Source organism: Macrotis lagotis, chromosome 6 (genome assembly GCF_037893015.1).
Source record: "Macrotis lagotis isolate mMagLag1 chromosome 6, bilby.v1.9.chrom.fasta, whole genome shotgun sequence".
NCBI classification, from domain to species: Eukaryota; Metazoa; Chordata; class Mammalia; order Peramelemorphia; family Peramelidae; genus Macrotis; species Macrotis lagotis.
The window spans coordinates 123716180-123737786 of NC_133663.1; the positions used below are offsets into that span (position 1 = coordinate 123716180).

Here is a 21607-nt window from a genome sequence, read left to right on the forward strand (position 1 = left end):
AGTGAGTCGTTCTTCCTAAAAGTGAAATATGTCAGATCTCCAAGTGAAAATGTATATATTAAGGTTGGAATTGTAAACTTTCTATCATCCTTTTTGTTTCTTCTTTTTTTTGTCTTATCAGTGACCTTAATCACTGGTCAGTAATAATAAATAATAGCAATATTTATTTCACAAGATTATTTGAAATATACACATTTTATATCAACATATTTTAACGTGTTTCTTTTAATGCCAAGACCTTCATGAATCAGGAATGCGAAAGAATACAATGTAAATTTAAGGACAATGGAATTATAGAGCATTTCCTACTCTATTGATCTAAATTAAGTAATGACATTTTACTCCAAGAAAGTATACACTAATGGATGGCATAATAGAAACCAAGGAAATCTAACCACAGTGTTGTTAGCACTGAACATAATTTAATCAATTAATGTATTTTGGATTTTACTTGCTTCAACATTTAGATATAGCATACATATAAATATATATATGAATGTGTGCTTGCAGAGATATATATATAGAGAGATAAAATGTATATATATATATATATATATTTACTTATATAAAAAGAATACTTCAAATCATGATAAAATATTTTTACTTTTAAAATTATTTTCAATTTTATTGACAATTTTTTATACATTGAATTTATTTTTAAATATCTTACTCCTCCTACCCAACTACCTATCCTAATTTTTAACAAAATATAAAACGGCAAAGTTTTAAAAATAGTTTTGCATAATTAATCAACATATCAACTAATTTTGACAGTATATGTAGTGTTTTGCATCTATAGATTCCTTCCTTCGCCAAGAAAGGAGAGAATTACCTTTTCTCATTACTTTCTTTCACCAAGCCTGGTAATTACAGCAATTATGACAGTAATTGCTCATAGTTCTTGATCTTGTTCTTTTTACTTACATTGTTTCATTAGTTATGTATATTATTTTATAGGTTCTGTTTATTTCACTCATCATAATTTCTTATGCATTCTCATGTTTCTCTAAATTCTTTATATTTACCATTTCTTTTTAAAATGTTTTCATTTTTATTCTACCTAGATTTTCCAATACCATCTTTTTCCTGTCCTTCTTAGAGAGCCACTGTTGAAAAAAATCTTTAATTACAGTTCAATGGTATCCTATTATATTTATAATACCATAATTTGTTTAACCTATTTCTAAATCAATGGACTTCTGTTTCCAGTTCTTTGCTGTCACAAAAGCACTGCTATTTCTTTTGTGGTATAGAAGTGATTCTTTTCTGTCTTGGAATTCCTTGGGGTACTTGACTAGCAATGAATATTTTGGTCACTTTGGGGAGGGGAAGAATATCACTCTAAACCTGCTTTCCTAATTAGTTTGACTAATTCACAATTTGACCATGAGTTCCGTGTTTATTGTTTGCTTTTAATCTCAGTACACCCAAACATGACTACTGAATAACTTCCAATCATTTATTTTTATTCAAGTGTTTCTACAATTATATCTTTACAAAACTTGATAGTATGTTAGTAGATTTACTCTCAGATATTTAATTTGTTTTTGAAATTATTGTCAATGAAACTACCCTTTTGATATGTCCTCCAGGATTTTATTATTGTTATCCAGATTGGTTACTGATTTTATAGTTTTATTTTATATTCCACCACTTTATTGACATTCCTTCTAAGCTGCCATGATATCACCAAATAGGGAGAATATAATATCTTTTTAAAATAAATGTTTCTAAAATAGACTTTTTTGAGAATTTGGAAGAGAATGACTGGTCACATGAAGATATTTTCATTTCTAATTCCCTAGTTTACAAAATCATTCCTCTTATCTTTGTAATTATATATATATATAAACTCTCCGAGAAATGACAGTTGCATAGCATAGTTCTTTATTATCAAATAGTTCTTTAAATTTATCAAATACTAGCATTTATAATAAAACATAATTCAATTTAGGAAGCTAAATTTTCCCCTTGATTGTAATAGCAAACATAATGATGCATTTTTCCCCTATGTATTTTCCCCCCATAACTAAAAAGAAACAGAACTTTTAAATTCAAAAAATTCAGTTATAAAATGTTAATATCCCTAAGGTTCAGTGTGGACTCTGGATGATTACATTATTTTCTTCTCTCCAGTGTGGAGATACAGGCTGAGATAGGTAGAGAGAGAGACAAATAAATAGACAGAGAAACAGACAGATAGATAAGCAAATAGCAAAATATGACGATGATTTCTTCTTGCATAACTTAATTGCTCACTTCTTACTACTCATCTATCAGAAGACTATCTCACATATAGCAACACCAAACTCCTACAAAAACTGGAAATAAATTAGTAAATATGTCACATTTTAAATAAAAATATAAAAGTAAAATTGCAGTAAAAATAAAAAAGTAAAAAAAACCCCAAAAATAAAATAACCATAAAAACTAAAATTTTCAAAGAAAATTATATTAGCTGTTATATAGGGAAAATGATAAAATGAAGTTTTATGACTAATTAAAATTAAGAATTTTTCAATTTTAAAAGTTTACTTCCCCCTTTTAAAATAATTTACACAGTGGAATTACTATAAAGCTTTACCAGAAAATAAACATATGTCTTAAAGACTATACAAACCAGGCACTGAGGTAGAATTTCCATTTTTAATTCTCATCCTTCGGGCCTTCTACTTGATCTTGAAATATGCATAAAACCAACATATATAGAAAGTGCCAAGAGAACACTGAACCCTTTAACCTAGGAAATAACAAAGCTTCATATGTGTGTGTAATTTTAAAATATCATTATCTTTTCTAAGCCATGATAAATGTATGTAAAAATATAAATCAGGAGTTTTAATGACATCTTCATGAATCTAAATTATAAAATATTCACCATTTAAATATATATATATATATATATATATATATATGATTTCTGTCACAAATACATAATAGATTTAGAATAGTTTGTACCTACATTTTTTAAAAAAATGTTTTATTGATTCTAGTTGAAAATCAACTAAATGGACATACAATATAGCCCCATGTATAAGACACATCTTAATGTTGGAGCCTGAAATTTGAAAAAAAAGTATTACATAAAGTTATTGAACTCATTTTATTCATCATAAAATTCATATGACTCCTCATCACTATCAAAACTCCCATCCATTAACCTGTCCTCATCTGTGTTTGATGACAAATCACTGTTTTAGGAGAGGCTCTGCCTGCTCTCCTGTCTGTGCTCTGGTCTGTAGTTGACCCGCAGCACTCCCTGGGCAAGCCTGGTGTGTGGACACATGTTCAGTCCATTATGTTTCATGAACCTGAAGCACCCATTGTGTCTTCCTTAGAAATCAGTAACTTCTTTTTCATCAGCAATTCTTCTTGCCTCATGCTGAACCATCTTTGTGGACAGAGGAATTTCAAAGACCCTTTGCTCTTCAGTTCATATCTTCAATTCCCTATCTGAATCAGGCCATTTGACTGACTTGCCTCTCATGGACTTTTCCTGTCATGGTGTTTTCATTCTGGTTTCTTCTTCCCATAGCCAGTCTTGGATTGCTTTCTCACTTGGAGGAGGGCCAAACTGCCATTCAGCAACCTGATTTCCATTCACTTTTGCAGACTGGATCACTTTTAACTTAAATTCAGTACCATACAAAGATCTTTTCTGAGCCATTTCTGGGTAGAACATCACAAAACATAATTTAATAACAAATGTGAAACAATGAATGCAAAGACAAAAAGCACTAAAAAAAGCAGGAAATGCAAATAAAAAAATCTATAACCACTGTATAAGATGCTTCCAGTTCTTAGACATCAAATTTTTCAAATAAGGGTGCATCTTATACGTGGGGAAATATGGTATCTAATGTCTTGCTCTGGTTCACACAGCAAGGAAGTGTATTAGAGAATTCAAATTCAGATCTTCTTAACACCAAGTTCAATACTGTATATATATTATGGAATCTTACCACCTCAAATATTAATATTGAATTGTGAAATTGTCATGATTTTTCAGATAAGATAACTGAAATCCAGAAAGACAAAGTGAGGTTTGGCAAACAGACCACTGCTTAGTGGCAGAACCAGAGCTCCTGAATCCCAAACCAGTGCTTTTTTCCACCTAGACTTTACCAATATGGGAAAGAAATCTCATGGTAGAATAGTCATCCATTGCATCATTTCTTCAATAGATAATTCTAGAAAATATTTGCATATTCAACAACATAACAGCTAATAGACAAGGTCTACATTGATCTCAAAAGAATTAAACTGAAACCTTTGTTTACATCAGATAGCAGTAAATTTAATTGATATTTAAATGAATAAAAAATTAGCAAGAAAATGCCTTTTTCCCTTCAGAAACTAAATGTGGTTTACTTTGAGGAGACCAAAAGCAGTTGTTTAAAGATGTATGGTCAGAATCCCTGCTAAAGTAAACTAGTCAATCAAAAACAGTCACTATCAAAGCTGATACTTTTGTTGACAGAGAGGCCAAGGATGTAATTTGGCCAGAAAATGACTTTTTCTATACTAGAATTATTCCCTTAAGATCTAGGGTTAACAGTCCAGAATACTTCATTAAGCACTAAACTCACTTTAAGACAACTGTCAAAATCAAGCAGGTGAGTCAAATTCACACACTAATATTTAAAGCCTTTCATTGAAATGATACTCGCAACAAATAAAAGGAGCTGCAATTTCACTGCTAAAGATAGTTCAGACTTTTTATGAACTTCTGTGTTGGTAACAAGTACAACTCACTACTCTAGTTTAATTTTTTCATTTGCTCATTCAGCTAATGAGTAAATTGAAAAGCAGTTATTAAGAACTTTTTAATGTATTGGGAACTGTGCAAAGTGCTAAAGACAACAAAAAAGCTAGACAGTGACTGCCCTTAAAGAACTAGAATTTTATCATGAGAAAGTAGAGAAGACAAGACAATATACTGAGTTAGAAGTGAGAAATGTTATTTAGATATTACAAGGTTTCAATTTGAAAGAAGTCATATTGGTAATTTAGAATGAATGTCACAAATTTTACATTTTATTTTATTACATTTATAATATATCATATTTCTATTTTAGGAAATCAGAGTCAATGATATTAAATAATTTGTTCTCAATCACATGGTAGAAGTGCTTTTCCATCTACACTACTGTAATTAATACAAGGTGATATTAAGGATGATAAAACATATTAAACACCAATATTTGAAAAGCTCAAAAATTAGCTAATGACTACAGAATTTTATTTTATCAATAATCGTGACATATCATAAAAATTAGCATTCCCAATCAAAGCAATCACAAGTTAAACTATTAGTCCTGTCACTGTTAAAATGTATACCACTATTAGAAAGATGAGAGTCTATGGGGAAAAAAGATTATGAGAAAACAGCAAAGTCAAGTGATAAGAGAATATTCCTTGGTGAAACAATGAAAATTGGAATCTTAAAGGGTTTGAAAGAGTATAATACTTTAAAAAAGATATATAATATATATTTACATAATACATATACATAAAGATATATGTATATGTATTTGTGTATGTATTGTGTATGTAACACTACCTCATTTATTATTCTTTCCCATTCCTAGGAAATTTTTATGAGAATTATTTATATCTGTATTATGTATCTTTGCTAAAAATAAGAAATGAGAATAGAATGATTTTTCACAAAAAAATTTTACAGCATGCCAAATTTTCACACAAATGATTAACTAGGCTTCGTATTTAAGAACTCATTTCATTTTACCCTCCATCTCCCCTAAAGTAAATGACTTGGTAGAAGTAATGCTTCCTTCACATTTATTAAGATTATTAAAGATTCTTTGATAGAAGTAATAAATAGAAGTAATAAATAATTTTATTCAGTGGTCCTTTATCAACAATAACTATATATAATTGTAGGGGAGAGAAAAAGAGAAGGAAGTACAATTAGAAAGAGTTATTGCATCAACATAGGAAAGAGACTCAGAGTAGATGAACTCTTGAAAGAGAACAGGCAGTTATATATCATTAATTAGATTTCAAAGAGGTAAACTATATCATATATATATGCATCCATAAGCATGATTACATTTCTAACTTTATAAATTTGTCATTTTTTACAACCTTATTTATCCCAATTCATGTCCAGTTTCAAATATCCTTTTTACAAAATAATTAAATATTTCTGGTGCTATTGAGAAAATATTAATATTCTTATATCCACTACTTGGTACATCAAAACCAAAAGAATGAATTCATTCTACAGGTTTCAGTCAACAGGTTAGGCAATGGAGAAGAATAGAAATCATGACATCAGTAAAGATTATGAAAAAGATATAGCTTACTATTACCTTTTATGTAATTGTATGAAGATATTTTTGTAAGATAATGGAATGAAAATTGAACAATTTAATGATTATCAAAATGTTTCCAAACCCATATTCAAAAAAATCTTCTTTAATTTTAACCAAGATGTTTATTGCCATTTGTAAATATAATCTCAGAGTAAGTTTACATTTGTATTATCTTTTGAAATAGCTCCTGCCTTCAGGTAAGGAACTTATTTTTTAATGGCAGGCAGTTCATGGATAAAAATAAGCAATCAATATAAGCAATAACAACAGAAACAAAGTTTATTATCAAGCATTATGTTATCTTCTACCATAACTACTATAAAACTAAATATATCTGTAAATTTTCAGGTTCCTCCAAAATAGTTTGTTGATTTATTAAACTTGATTTTAGTTTCATTTTTAAGTGGATCCATCCATTACACTCACAAACACACATAAAATATATATTTAAAATTATTCAGATGGGGAAACCTGCAGTTGCTGAAATTTGAGATAATCATTAAAGAAAATGTCACATGTCAAAAATAATGAGTAATAGCATGTATTGGTTAATGTACCATTGGGGGAATAGAACTAAGTGAGATTAAGAAGTACATGAAGATGGAATATCATGTTGCTTAATGACAAATTCAAGAAATTTGCTTTATCATGAGGAAAAGGAATAAGCATTTGCCCATTAAAGACAATAATTTAGGGTTTTGTAATAACTTTGGGTCACAAAGAGGAAGAGGATTATACAAGTGGAACACATAAATGTTGACAATACAAGAACCTTCACTATTAACTACTATAATTTCTATTAATAAAAAGAAGCAATAATAGGTTAAAGGCAATTCTCATCCATTAGAGAGTAACTGAGTTTTAAATCTCATTCATACATGCTTAATTCTCATCCAGAAATTTATATCATTAAAACTCCATAGCTGCAATTCTTCTGTATACATGAGCACAATGCAACATATGAAGTCAGCTAAAGGAATGTGGGAAGAAGGCATTGGGAAAAATATTTGATGGTGATGGTGATGACAGTGATAACGATCATTAGACTTAGATGATGATTGTGGATATAATCAGTTTAGTCAAAATTAAAAGAAACAACTTTCCATTTCCTGATAATCCTGTATATCTACTTAGTTTTGGTAAACATGTTTCCAAAATGGCTTCATTCCAATAACTCTATTACATAAATACTTATTATTTTCTATTATGGATAACTTAAAGTAAGCTCTTGATAATTTTAGGAATTCATAGAATATTATTATATCATATGAAATTCATGACAGTAAAGCAATTGCCATTATAAATCAAGAAGACAACTCACATGGACACATCATATGAGGACTAGTTCTCCTTGGAATGGTATCTCTCCGTTTAATTTAAGTAACTTAAAGATTAGATATGAAGAGATGAATCACATATTTGAATACCATCAAAATAATGTCATATTGAAATTTTAAAGTCAATGAAGATACATGAATCTAACATATACATTCTTAGGAGTCAACATTTGCAGAAAAGGTCACCTAGATTTCCTTCACTTTTGAGAAAGTCAGTTTCTTGAAGGAAAATCATTTTAAGTAAATAAATAATTTAATCTGAAATTAAATGTGAGTCTCAAATATTTCAAATATTTGTGGGTTTTAAATACAAAAAATGTAGTTTAATGTCATTTTTATTTATTCACATTTGTAATTTTCTTTCCACCTAGAAATTACTTGGAAAAAATGAGCTAAAATACAAAGTATTTACAAAGAACAATATCTCCTTTATTGAACTTGTCTTGCAGATATTGTTTCATTAATTTTCTAATACTGTCTTATTAAGCAGAAACTCAACAAAAAGAAACATGACTCATGTAAGTAATTGTGTCATCTTATTTGTAAGTGTAACACAAGATTGTGCTATATGTACTTAGATCTCAAAAAGCTAGCTAAAAACCTTAGAAGAAATAAGGGGAAAGACTATCTTCAAATATTTATGCTCAATTACTATTCTTAAAATGATATGAACATTTTATATTTAAGAACAGAATGTGCTATCAATATTTTGAAATTAAAATAGATGTCTTTAATCCAAATCAGTAAAACAAGTAAAATGGATAAATTGCAGTGACTATATGCTAATTATAAAAAGAGATGTGTATCAGAGGAGAGATGTAGTTTGTTTGATTAGCATATCATGTGGCAATGGAAATGAATTATAAGTAAACCAAAAAATTTACAAGGCTATTATTGAGTTGTATTCAATGCCAAAAATTATATAGCAATAGATTAATTGTTCCAGCAAAGCGAAAATTTTAGGGAGAAAAATAATTTAATTGAATCAACTAGGGTGGAATTTGGAATAATACAAAAGACCTTTCTGGAAGTGATTACAATAAATGCAAGGCACGAAGTGGTTTCTAGAATAATGAAGAGATTATTTCTTGGAGGATTAGTTTTTTTGCTCATCCTCTAAACAAAAATAAAACCTAATAATAACAATATTTATTTGGTTGATAGATAATGTGCCCTTCAAGGGGAAGAACCACAACCTTTCTATGACATTGTAAAATTAGATTTTTGTTAAGCTTTTGACAAACAATGAATAAACACTATGATACCCTTCTAATAAGTAATGGGCAGGTGACAGCTTTAATTAGAATGTAAAATGTTATGAACAAAAGACATTTAAAGAGTCTAGTCTACTGTATATTCCTAACTATACATCAACAAGTGAACATGATAAAAGCTCTCACATTAATTATACTGTCTACTTTCTTAATGAAGTGCAAAAATGTTTGTGCCATTTGATCCAATTTATTGAATTAGATTACAGTTTTATCGCTATGAACACTGGCTTGGTTGTGTGCTTTACAGAATATATCCATCTATCTCCAACAATTAAGCAATACAGCATTGAGCTGCAATCAATGGAATCCATTTTAAAGGTCCACTGATACTTTTGTAAAGTGTTATTTCTGGAAAAGAAATATAACAAAAATTCAGGCATTGTACTTAAGAACAATGCTTCTGATGAGTATGGTTTATTTACCTACAGTATCAATACCATAAAAAAGATCCATTTGTATCCAGCAAACTGAAATTATATTTGAAGTGATCACTGTACAAATTAGATACTCAGACCTTCTCAGATTTAGAGATGGAAGATGCCTTAATAGTCAAATACTTTAGTTTTTCATTTTAACCTATAAGGAAATTGAGGTCAAATGACTTGCTCAATGTTACATAAAATGGTAAGAGATTGAGCTGGGATTTAAACCCAAGTCCTGTGATTTCAAAAGTAGTACTATTTCTACTACTTCTGATAATGTTCCATCCAGTACCAATTTTTATTTAACTACCTGAAAAGACTAATATGGAAGATGAGAAACTTAAACTCATATTTGATATTATTAATATTAATTAGATAAAAGTAATTAATATGAAACATCAAATTTTTATGTGATATTTCATATACATAGATACAAGCACTCCAGACATGGAGTTAACAAATGATTTTTTTTAAAGATATCTATAGTCAGCATAAGGTATTGGGGATATGACTTAAAAGATGAATTTGAGCAACTGATTCTTTCTCCTTAGTCATGGACTTAGGAAACTGAAGGAGGTCAAAATAAGATAAGGTAAAATAAAAATTGAAAATGAAATCTAGGATCATATGATCATCTTAAGAAATCATGCTTTCTTGTTATGATTTCTTCTGCTGCTTTTACATATTAAATAGTATTCTTGCTTCGCAATCAAGTTTCTAACTTTAATATTTTTACTATTTTCCAAATGGAGACTTCCTAGACAGAGGAGAAAAGAAATGAAGTAGTCTGGTTTTTACTCATTTAAGTTTCTTATTAGTTTATTCTAAATACAAGTTTTATAATAAACAAATAATATACATCCTTTTCAGAATTTTTCTCTGTTCTTTAATATATTCTAACAAAGCTTTAGAAAAAACAAAAAAATATTAAATCCTACCTGAAAATGTAAAGGCTAAGAAAAGATATGAATCAAGTCTATCCAATTCTTAAAAACAGGTATCATAGAATCTGGGAGCTACCTATTAATGACTAAGAAAGGTCAATTTAAGTAGAGTAAAAGGAAACAGTTCTTTAGACTTATGGAATGCTTTAAACCTAGTAGATGCTTAATAAATACTTGCTGACTGACTTATCTTCTTTTCTTTCATTACACTTTTTTCTCTAGGTGATCTTATTCACTTCCTACACTTCATTGATTCTATCTTTACAGAAGATTAAATTTTTTTTTTTTATTCTGCATTGTCAACTACCTTATAGGAAAAACTCAGCTGGATATCTTGGTCAAAATATCAGACTGAACAGATTGAGAAATAAATTCAATATCTGTCCCATAAAACTGGCTCCTTTACCTAACTTCTTTTTATCCCTAGGCTCATTATCAAGCAAAAATAACATTTGATTTGCCTCAGTGTCTTCCCTCTTAAACACACCTTCTCATTCAAGTCACTTCCAATATTTTTTAAATTTTTCTTTCATAATATCTCTCACATTTTCACCCTCCATCCACTCATACAACAGACCCTCATTTCTTTTTTTTAATTTTATTTTTCTAATTTTATTTATTTAAGGCAATGGGGTTAAGTGACTTGCCCAAGGTCACACAGCTAGGTAATTATTAAATGTTTGAGGTTGGATTTGAACTCAGGTCCATTCTGACTCCAGGACCAGTGCTCTAATCCACTGTACCACCTAACTGCCCCCACCTCATTTCTTCCCACCAGGATTTATCATAGATCTCCTATTTGGTTTTCCTATGTTTAGCCTTTCCCTTTCTCTTTCCTTCATACTACTGCCTACACAGTCTCAGTACTCTCCCACTCTAATCATTTCACTTTACCTGTCTGTGATTCTTGCTTGAATGCCAGGATAAGCATTTTTCTACCAGTCTTGTTCCATCTCTAGTATCTCAAATTATTGTTTTTCACAGTGAAACTAAACTATTCATTAATCCTTGTTCTTATACAGAAAATAATGGAACTTTATGGTTGAACAGAATCTCAGTGGCTATCTAGTTTAAGGAAAGTAATTGCTGCAAATATGCTATGCTATACCTCTTACCTGAAGACCTCCAAAAAAAAGAGCAAACTACCAACTCCAAAGGCAACCCATTATACTTTTCACATCTTCAGCTTTATAAATTTTCCACTTTTGGATTGAAGCTAAATGTACCATTTTGAAATGTCTTCCTTTTTATTCTTGTGGCTTTTTTGATGTTAAAAATGACAGTCTTTAAAATATTTGAAGAAACATATCACCTCCTTATGTTAAACAACTCTACATCTTTCACTCTCTGGATGTCATGATCGTAAGACTCTTCATCATCATAGTAACCTTCTTTTATATAGTCTCCACTTTTCAATATCTTTACTAAGATTTCGGTGAGATTGTCACTTTCTTAGCCCTGGACAGTTTACTTATCTTAATTCTGCCATCAGTCACAATAGCTTTCTTCACTGACAACTCACATTGAGTTTCATGATCCTAGTTTTATTCTAGATGAATTACTAAGAATATCTTTCCCATTCTATATTCATGAAGTTTATTGTTTAATTCAAGTGGAACATTTCAATATTTTTAATAAAATCATTTTTGAACTTAGGCCTAATGCTCTTCCCTTTAAGTCCCTTGAAGATCCTGACTTTCATTCAATATATTATTTACCTGTCCCTGCTAATTCTATGCCACTGAAAAATTTTATAAGCATATAATCCTTCCTTTCACTGAAGATCTGAGGGACTTTAGGTTTGGAATAATGTATACGTTGTAAAGAAAAAAAGTTAATGTTTTGGTTGGTTTTGGTAAAACATTTTCCTCCTTCCTCCTAAATCTTTGGTATGAGGAAAACTTGTTAAGCAGGAAAGATGAAAAATTGTAACTGAATTAACTGTAACAACAAAAATTAATGTTACATTTTTTTGCCAAATAAGATATATGAAATTATCATTAAATCATTAATTAAAATTGTTGAGCAACATAAAGTCAACTCTACCATTTCCATACCTCTTCCTAAACTATAACCTATACCTAGGAGTCCTCTGTATTTTCTACTCTGTGTGCTGAAATTCTTCCTTTCTTCTTAGACGTAAATCAGGGTTCAACTTCTCCATGGAACCCATCTTGATCCCCCTAGTTGAAAACAAATTTTCCACTTTTACACATTCTTCTTTGTAATATCATTGGTTATATACATGTTTTGTCCCATTTTAGATTTTATGTTCTTATATTCTTATCCTAGAACTTAGCAGGGCAGATAGAAAATTATAGCTGTTTAGAAAGAGAAGCGACATGATATATAGAGAAATGAACCAAGAATAAAAAGATCTGATATAAACTTCTGAATTATTCATGCTTTATGATCTGGAAAAAGTCACTAAAATGAGTGTAGCTATATAATGAATCATATCTTACACGTCACAATGGAGAAGTTTATACAGAAAGAGATGGACATTTTTGACATGTGCAATGTATGGCTTTTTTTAGGTTTTTGCAAGGCAAATGGGGTTAAGTGGCTTGCCCAAGCCCACACAGCTAGGTAATTATTAAGTGTCTGAGATGGGATTTGAACCCAGGTACTCCTGACTTCAGGGGCGGTGCTTTATCCACTGTGCCACCTAGCCACCCCTAATGTATACATTTTTAACTATCCCATTTATTACAGGAATTTTATTTCTCTTCTCTACTTTTAATTGGAGAAAAGTGGGCTTAATAGTGATGAAAAGAAAGTTCTATTAAAATATTTTAAATGTATAGAAAAAAAGAAAGTATAGAAAAGAAAGACAATTTTGAAGTAACATGTTAAATTTATAATATTTTTTTAAATAAGCGAGTTGTATGAAATGAAGAAATCAGTTTCATGAAAACTCTTTTTAGGAATTCTACCAGAAATGCTGATTTTTGAGGCTATGGGCACATTATTCTATTATTATTATCAGAGAGAGTTCTGTGAAGTATGAAAGAAAATGAACTAAAAGTAAAAAAACAAAACAAAACTTGAATTCAGATGCCTGCTCCATTACTGATTAGATCTGTGACTTTGGGCAAATCTTTTATCTTTAGGAACCTTAGTTTCCTCAAATACAAATTTGTGGTAATTAATAGTGATGATACAAAATTTCTGCAGTTGTTAAGATCAAACAAGATAAAGTGAAAACTTTTTTTCAAACTGTGGAAGTGAGGTGCAGCTAGGTGGTGTAATGGATAGAGCTTCAGACTGGAGTCAGGAAGATCTGAGTTCAAATCTAACCTCAAACACATAATAATTGCCTAGTTGTTTGACCTTGGGCAAGTCACTTAACCCCATTGCCTTGCCAAAAGCAAAACTGTAGAAATGAGTAGATTATTGCTATTCAGACCATCTGAAGACAATTCCCAGTTGTTATTGTTTTGTTTTATGTTTCACATGAACAACAGTCAAACCAATACTCTCAAATGTTATCAATTCAAGAAATCACTACTTGGACAATTGATTTCTGAACCTAAATGTAAGACATTACAACATTTCATTTTCTTGGTTTTTTTTTTAATTTTAGTTTCCAGCCAGCTGATTCAAATTTTAGGCTAGATGTTAATACTTTTCATAGTCTCTATTTTATTAAATTTTCATTAAAAGGTAGTGAATTTAATAAACTTGTTTTTCTTTAGAGGTCATCTAGACTAAAAATATAAGAATTTTCCAAGAAAGATCCATTGCATGTTGCCCAAGGAGGAAAGATCATTTAATCATGACAACACTGAAAGATAAAACTAAAATATGGGGGCTTTTTTTGGTTTTTAAAAAGCAATGGGGTTAAGTGATTTGCCCAAGGTCACATAGCAAAGTAATTATTGTGTGAGGTCACATTTAAACTCAGGTCCTCCTAACTCCAAGGCTGGTACTCTGTCCACCTAGCTGCTCCTAAATTACATTTTTAAGTTCCTTTTGCCCTGTCAGAAACCAAAAAAATGAGTTTGAGAAATTATATTTTTTATCTTGTATTACATTCATTATAGTAAGATTAACCACTCATAAGTTAAAAAAAATTGAGGCAGATGCAGAACACCAGCTAAGAGTACATATGCTCTTTTCTTCTGAATTTTTAATAATTATTTTTCAGATTCACTGGGTATTCTTTGCTCTTAAAAACCTTCCTGAAACTCTGCCTACTCCATGTTAAATTTAAATGAATCATATTGTAAAGAAGAATAAAAAGAAGAAATTATTGTAATAGTAATAACAGTGATTATGACAATATTGATGAAGGTGAATGGTATCATCAAGTGAACTTATCCATTTATAAAGTCATATAACTATATTTAAATTTATTTTGTCACAGATAATTCACAATTCAAAAATATATAACAAAAGAAAGAAATGACTTCTATAATTTATCCATCTTGTTTTAAATTATATATATTTCTCCTTGTCAAAGACTATGCTATGCTGCTAAATGAGAAGTAAATAATTCATTGTAATATGGGAATAAGTTTATTCACAGAAGTTGAAAAAAAGTTTCATTACTGCAAAACTTTTGGGGAGGTAACTTAGATTCATTGCCAATCGTAATATTGTTTACACTTAGCAACATGAAATTATACAACAACTTTATAAATATTTTGGAAGAAATGAATTATACTAACTGAGCACAATTCTTCCTGCTTCTATAGTTTAGCTGCATACAGTTATTAATTAAAGCTCAGAGATATTTTCATTGCTCTCTTAGAATGAAAATGTTAAAGAAAATGCTTCCCAATTGGTTTTTCATTCATTTTCACTTCAAAAATAACCCCCATCAGCACATCATTACTAGTATTTTCCTTTATTGTATCTTTCCACCAAATTCAAAAGTCAATGAAAATGGAAAAGTCAATATATCTACTATAGAGTAATAGAGTCTAATATTTTATTTGGATTTCACTTACTCATGGGGAGGTTATTATTTGATAGAGGTGTCCAACCCTAAAATTGTATTTGTGGGTACAGAAAAGGAGCAATTGAAATCAAAACAAGCAACAAGAATGGGCTTTAGTTTGTCACTGTTTTAAATATACCTTTCCTCTTAAGAACAGTAATCTGAAAACAAAGTCTTTAATTGTAAGTTGAAGACAGATGCTCACCTATGGTTATTAAGCAACTGCTTGGTAAATCTAAGGTTTTTACTAGTCTTACATTGGGGAAAAGCACACAATTGTATTTGTGTCTGTGTGTGTGTGTGTGTGTGTGTGTGTGTGTGTGTGTGTGTGTGTGTGTGTCCTCTAAGAAAAATTGCAACAATGCATGATAAAATAATTCTTATTTACTAAATGTACTATTTAACATAGAAATTTATCTTGTTACACATTTTTCTTAATTAGATCATCAGAAAATATAATATTGCTGTAGTCCATACCACATTTAAATTTTGAGGTAGGATGGGAAGGAAGAAATTCAGGGCATATTATAGATTTCTATGCTTAATTTATTAATGAAAATTTCCAATCCATTTGTATATTCTTTATTGTGCATTATCTATGATCCTGGCTTATAAATACTCTCATGGAATCCATTGCATCTGCTATAATAAAACTCACACTAGACAAGGTACAGTTCCAAACTATGAATTTTCTCCTGAAAAGTTTTGTTCAATGAATTTTAAATAATACAAGAATTCTGGTACAAAGGGAGGTGTTAATATCTATCAGATTTGTTTTGGACAATGTTGCTGGTTAGTAATGTTTAGCACAGTAAACTGAGAAAGATAAATCCTGATAATGACTTTCTGAATTGTGCATCCAAAGGAGATTATTTCCTTTCAATTCTTCTTTATTAGATAACAGGGTATTAATGGAATTTGCTGTGGTTTAATATTGTCCTGGTTCAGTATTTCTTCCAATAATGAAAAATTGCAATCTATAAGATATTTGCTTTGTAACCAAAGCATGTTTATGGACTTACTTTTATCCTGGGTGGATGCCAATTATTGGGTTACAAGTAGGTTATAGAGAGAATGAGAAGTTCTGAAAATCAAAGGTACAACATATCCATTCACACTTATTTTACTTTTCAAAGATATAGTTCCTAAGCACTAATATTTATTGTAAGATTGATTACATGTCAGTGTGGGGTTGGTATTTTCAAAACTAGCTTACATTCCTGCCTGAGGATTGTAATCATAGATTGGTTAAACACTGTCTTCAAATTATCTTCTGCATGAGAAGTCCAGAAGAACCTTTTTACTTTCATGTAAATAGATATTTCTGTAAATTTTGTGGGGGTTGTTGCAGTCCTGATGCTAAAATGAATTTTATTATAGACCTGCATTTATTTATAAAAATTATTTATGACAAGAAGTATTGAATCCAAATAAAGCTAGTGAACACTATAAGGGGTATTGGTTTGTGAAGGTCTACAAAGATTCTCCTTTCATTAACTCCAACTTCTGGTTGCTATGACACCCAATGACAATCATAAATTCTGGGAATTACCATCTGCCTACACCCCCTTCTGAGACACACACACACACACACACACACACACACACACACATACATATTACACATACACATATAAACATACCTTCTTTCCATTAAAGAAACTACCCCAAAGAACATTTTTAAATTGAAAACATCTAAATAATGCGATTCTAGTTTTTAAAAATCACAGAAAGTAAAAATCAGTAGTTATTTGTAAGATTTTCTTTACTTTTAGGAAAACCTTTACTTAAGTTGTATACTTCTTGCAAAAATATAATTTGTACAATCAAATTTTCTGAATAGTTTGTAAAACTATTGAATTTAATCAATTTATTTTTTTCCTAAGAGCATGTGAGAAAGCTTTGAAAAAAAAATCATCCTTAAATGTTCTTAAAGCTATAGTTGAAATTCATATAGTGGTTGTTATTCATTATCCTCATTGATTGCCCAAATATCACTGAAATAAAGATAGAGGTATTATCACTGTAATTTTTCAAATGGGGAAACAAAGGTTATGGAAGAATAAATGATTTCTCTAGGGTGAGAGTGCTAGTAAATGTAAGAAAAGTGTGTTTCAATATCCAAGCTTTGAACTTTAACAAGTGAAACATGCTCCATCTCATTCTCTCTCATACTGTCTCATTTGGAAAGTTGCAGCATATATCAGAGTACAGTTACAGGAGTAACTTAGCCTTTTACAGACTACTTAATAGGAATTAAGACTTTAACAAGATTACTTTCTGTTTTGGCCTTTCCCAAAAATATTTCTCCAATCTTTTCAGGCTGCTGACATAACTAAAGTCACAAATTCATATAAAACTTATGCATCTCCTCAACAGAACTAAAAACTATCATGGATTTGTAAGGCTATCATGACAGAAGCTTCATCAAAATGTTTTGCTTAATGTCTACACACAGAAATGTATTTAAACTTTATCTTTTAGAGTAGAAATCGTATAATGCATATTCTTCCTATGAAAGAAATATTATAAGAATAAATTTGAATTTAATATAAAATATTATAAAAATAATATTATAAGAATAAAAGTGAGAAGAGGGGTTTTTTTACCCTAAAATTTAACTCTACATAAAGTTCTAAACATTGGGAAGACATGACTCAAATTCTACTTTGGAAGATGACACTCTATGGGAATTGACTTAGTTCCCTTTGGGAGTGTTAGGATCACTTCTGGTAGTATCCTATGCTATAATACTATTTAATTCACTGCAGTAGTAACAAAATAGTACCTTAGTATCCTTGAAGAGTTCATTAAATTTCTAGAGAGTCTAACCACAAAGGGGGTGGGGAGGGCAATTTATACTCTGGGAAAATCTGGATTGAATTATGATAACATGCCACTTAGTGGCAAGACTTCCAACAACCTCAATCCACTGGAACATACCCCAAACCCCAAAGTAATTGGAAAAGGCATATGATCTTTTTTAACCTGCTAAATTGTCTGTCACAAAGCCACTACAATAACTAAAGTTTTTTAGTAACCTCTTTAAAGCTTTACTCAAACACCCTGGGATAAAGAAAACAAAATATGGAACTTATAGTCAGAAGACATGATTTTAGTCTCTAACTTGTCATGGACAAGTCATTTTACCTTTTTGACTTCAACATTTTAGTTAAATTATTAGACACTCAGTAATATATTTTCAAATTCCATTTGAATAGAAAATTCTTTAATTTATTTTTTAAATTTTCATCCCATAAGAAGTGGAAAGACAAGGGCTAAAACAGCAGAATTGAGAATTAAAATCATGCTGTTGAGTAAGAATATTCAACACATGTGGCATAATAATGGATTATCCTCATGTTAATTACATTGGTCATGATTATATTTAATATATAATATATTAATTATATATAATATTTAATTAATATATGTAATATAAATTATATTTAACCTCTTCCATTTATTAAAGCATATGATTAGTTAAATAATGAAAATCAGAATGAATCAGAGGCTGGACACTTGATCCTTGGATTCAATAAGACCTGAGTATCAAGCCTACTTCTAAACTATATTGCTTTGGATCTTGTAAAGGTCACTCAGTCTCTCACTTTCTCCAGAAAACTGAGATAGTTGTCTATGACTATAAGAAATAGGGGAATTATAACTTTTTTTCACCCTAGAAAGAGTTATAAATCTAGAACTATAAAGAATCACAGAGGTCATCTGCTCTGATGTACTAATTTTACAGATTAGGGACTCATAGAGTATATGTTATTTACCCAAAGTCATATGAGTAGTAGAGTGACAAAGGCAAGAAGAAAATTAAAATCTCATGATTCTAAGTTAATGTTGCAAGTTCAGCACCCACAAAGAAAAAAATCAAATATCCAGACCTCCCTAAAATATTTAATGTATTCAAGGAAGATTTAAATGAAAAGTGTTTCACTATTTTACCTCCAATTAAGTTTTCTTCATGAATTCCTAGAAGTATTGAGGTAAACCTGGATTATTATCAACAATTAAATGGGTGGATCTCAAGCTAAATGGCTTTGAGTAAAGGTCCAAAAATCAAGAGTATAATTTAAGGAATAGATTAACTAAATATGAAAGGGCCAGACAGGTAGATAACAGATAATTCTACTACTATTACTACTACTACTACTACTACTACTACTACTACTACTACTACTACTACTACTGCTGCTGCTGCTGCTGCTGCTGCTACTTACTGCTGCTTCTGCTCCTTCTACTACTGTCATCATCATCATCATCATCATCATCATCATCATCATTATTATTAGCTACAAGTATTGAAGACAGTACTAAAAGCTTATTATTATGGTTACAGTATATATAATGATCAAACTAAGGCTCCTTTTAAGTATCAAACCATGATTTTTTTAAGTGATGTTTAAGTTACCAAGGAAATTCATTTTTGTGAAACATTAATACTTACCAAAGAAGTAAGTTTTATTCCATTCCTCTAGCTCAGATTAGATTCTAAAAGTCCTTTATTCCCTAAAGAAATATTTTCCAACATCATGTTTAAGAAAACATTGACAAATATGGTAGAATTGTTTATACCAATTTTAAAATCATTTTATTTCTGAAACTGAGTTTCTTAACCATTTGTTTGTCATAGATCTCACTGATAGTCTGGTTAAATGTAAGGACCCTTCTAAGAATAATATTTTAAATGAATAAAAAGAATGATATTGCAAAGGAAAGTAATTATCCTGAAATACAGTTATCTATCTATCTAATCTCTCTACATAGATAAAACATATGGACCCCAGGTTAAGAAACTCTGAACAACAGCAACAACAATAATAATATCATCAGAAACATTTGAATAGTCTACCAAGGTTCATCATATATTTAATATTTCCACTCTAGCAATAACTAGTGATTATGGGAAATGTAGTGGATAATGTCTACTATTGTCATTTTATTTCATTAAAAAGCAATCCTCCCTTTCTTTTCCAATAATTCTTTAGGAAGTAGATTAACTATAGTCAGAACTTCTGAGCCCTCCTTTCAAGACCATAATCCATGAAATGCAAAAATCAAGGGTAGTCATGTCATATGCTAACTCCTGACTAGGGTACTGAACTATCTCTTCTATTTGTGACCACTGAAGTTGGCACTGCGGTTATGGTGGTTGAGAAGAAAATATCCCTAAAATATCAGGGCAGCCACTGCTGAACTAACTATACTGGAATGAATCCTACTTATACATTCTTTCACTGCATGTTTTAAACTAAAAATGAAAAAAGACAAAATAGATTTAATTTCAGTAACTATAGAGATTTATAAAAACCACTATTTGTTAAATAAATTTTAAGGCACATGAAATAGAAGGTAACAAACTTTGCATAAAACTGTGCATTTCACAATCGGAATTTAGATTTTTATAAAAAATAGACAAAATTAAATGATACCAAAAAACTGTATAATGCAATAATTTGAGAGATAAATACTATTGGATGAGATACAACAAAAATACTATGTAATACAGTAATTTGAGAAATATAAGAATGGACAAATGTGGTTTATAGCAATCCCTCAAATCAAATTCTTGAGTTACTTTCAACAGGTTACTTCACTTTTCAACAATTCTATTTCTCACCTGTAAAATTTTCCATGGTAATTCAAATTATCTACTTTAGGTACTTAGGGTATTGTTATTGAGAAGTATTAATTCAATATCTATCATTTGAATAAATGGTTTCAAATATGCTAATTTAACATTATTGATGCACTTTAAAATTTCTCTAGATTTGGACTTTGATTATCTTAGAAATTACTTTTCTCCTTATATCCTAACACATTAACTAACATTTCTTGTATTTGAAGGAAATTGAAACAGGCTCTTTTTTTCCACTCAATATTTTTAATTGGGTGATCTTGATTTTGTAAATTCTTTCACATTATAGTCTGAGAAAGAGCTAGATGGCTTTCAAAATATAGTTGTTTGACTTATAACCCTTTAAAATGGGGGAAAATGTATTTTTTTCAGTTCTGATTGATTCCAGGTAATTTGATATTGTCAATTAGTTAATTCCCTAATAGGATAAAACAATGGTTCAGCTTCATTATTATGTATATGTAAATGACTATGTATATCCATATGTAAATATAACATTATATACATATATGTGTATGTGTGTGTGTGTGCTTCTATACATGGAGGTTGATTGGCCTGATTTTTAATTTTTGAAACATTATAAAAGTATAAGGGATCCTACCTGTTGGTGGTATGATTCCAGGAGACATTAGACCAGGGACAGAATGTGGCATGATATGAGAATTCTCTGGAGAGGTGACACTTTGAGTCCTCTTAG

The 21607-nt window shown here is 30.0% G+C and overlaps 1 protein-coding gene across 1 annotated transcript in view; it reads right to left on the bottom strand.

Moving 5' to 3' along the window:
• DACH1 (dachshund family transcription factor 1) overlaps positions 1-21607 on the bottom strand; it is a 487947-nt gene that overhangs the window by 270033 nt on the left and 196307 nt on the right. The window contains 1 exon segment of the mRNA XM_074191795.1: positions 21512-21607. This exon segment is cut by the window's right edge and continues 20 nt beyond it. Within this exon segment, the coding sequence (XP_074047896.1) occupies positions 21512-21607 (96 nt within the window).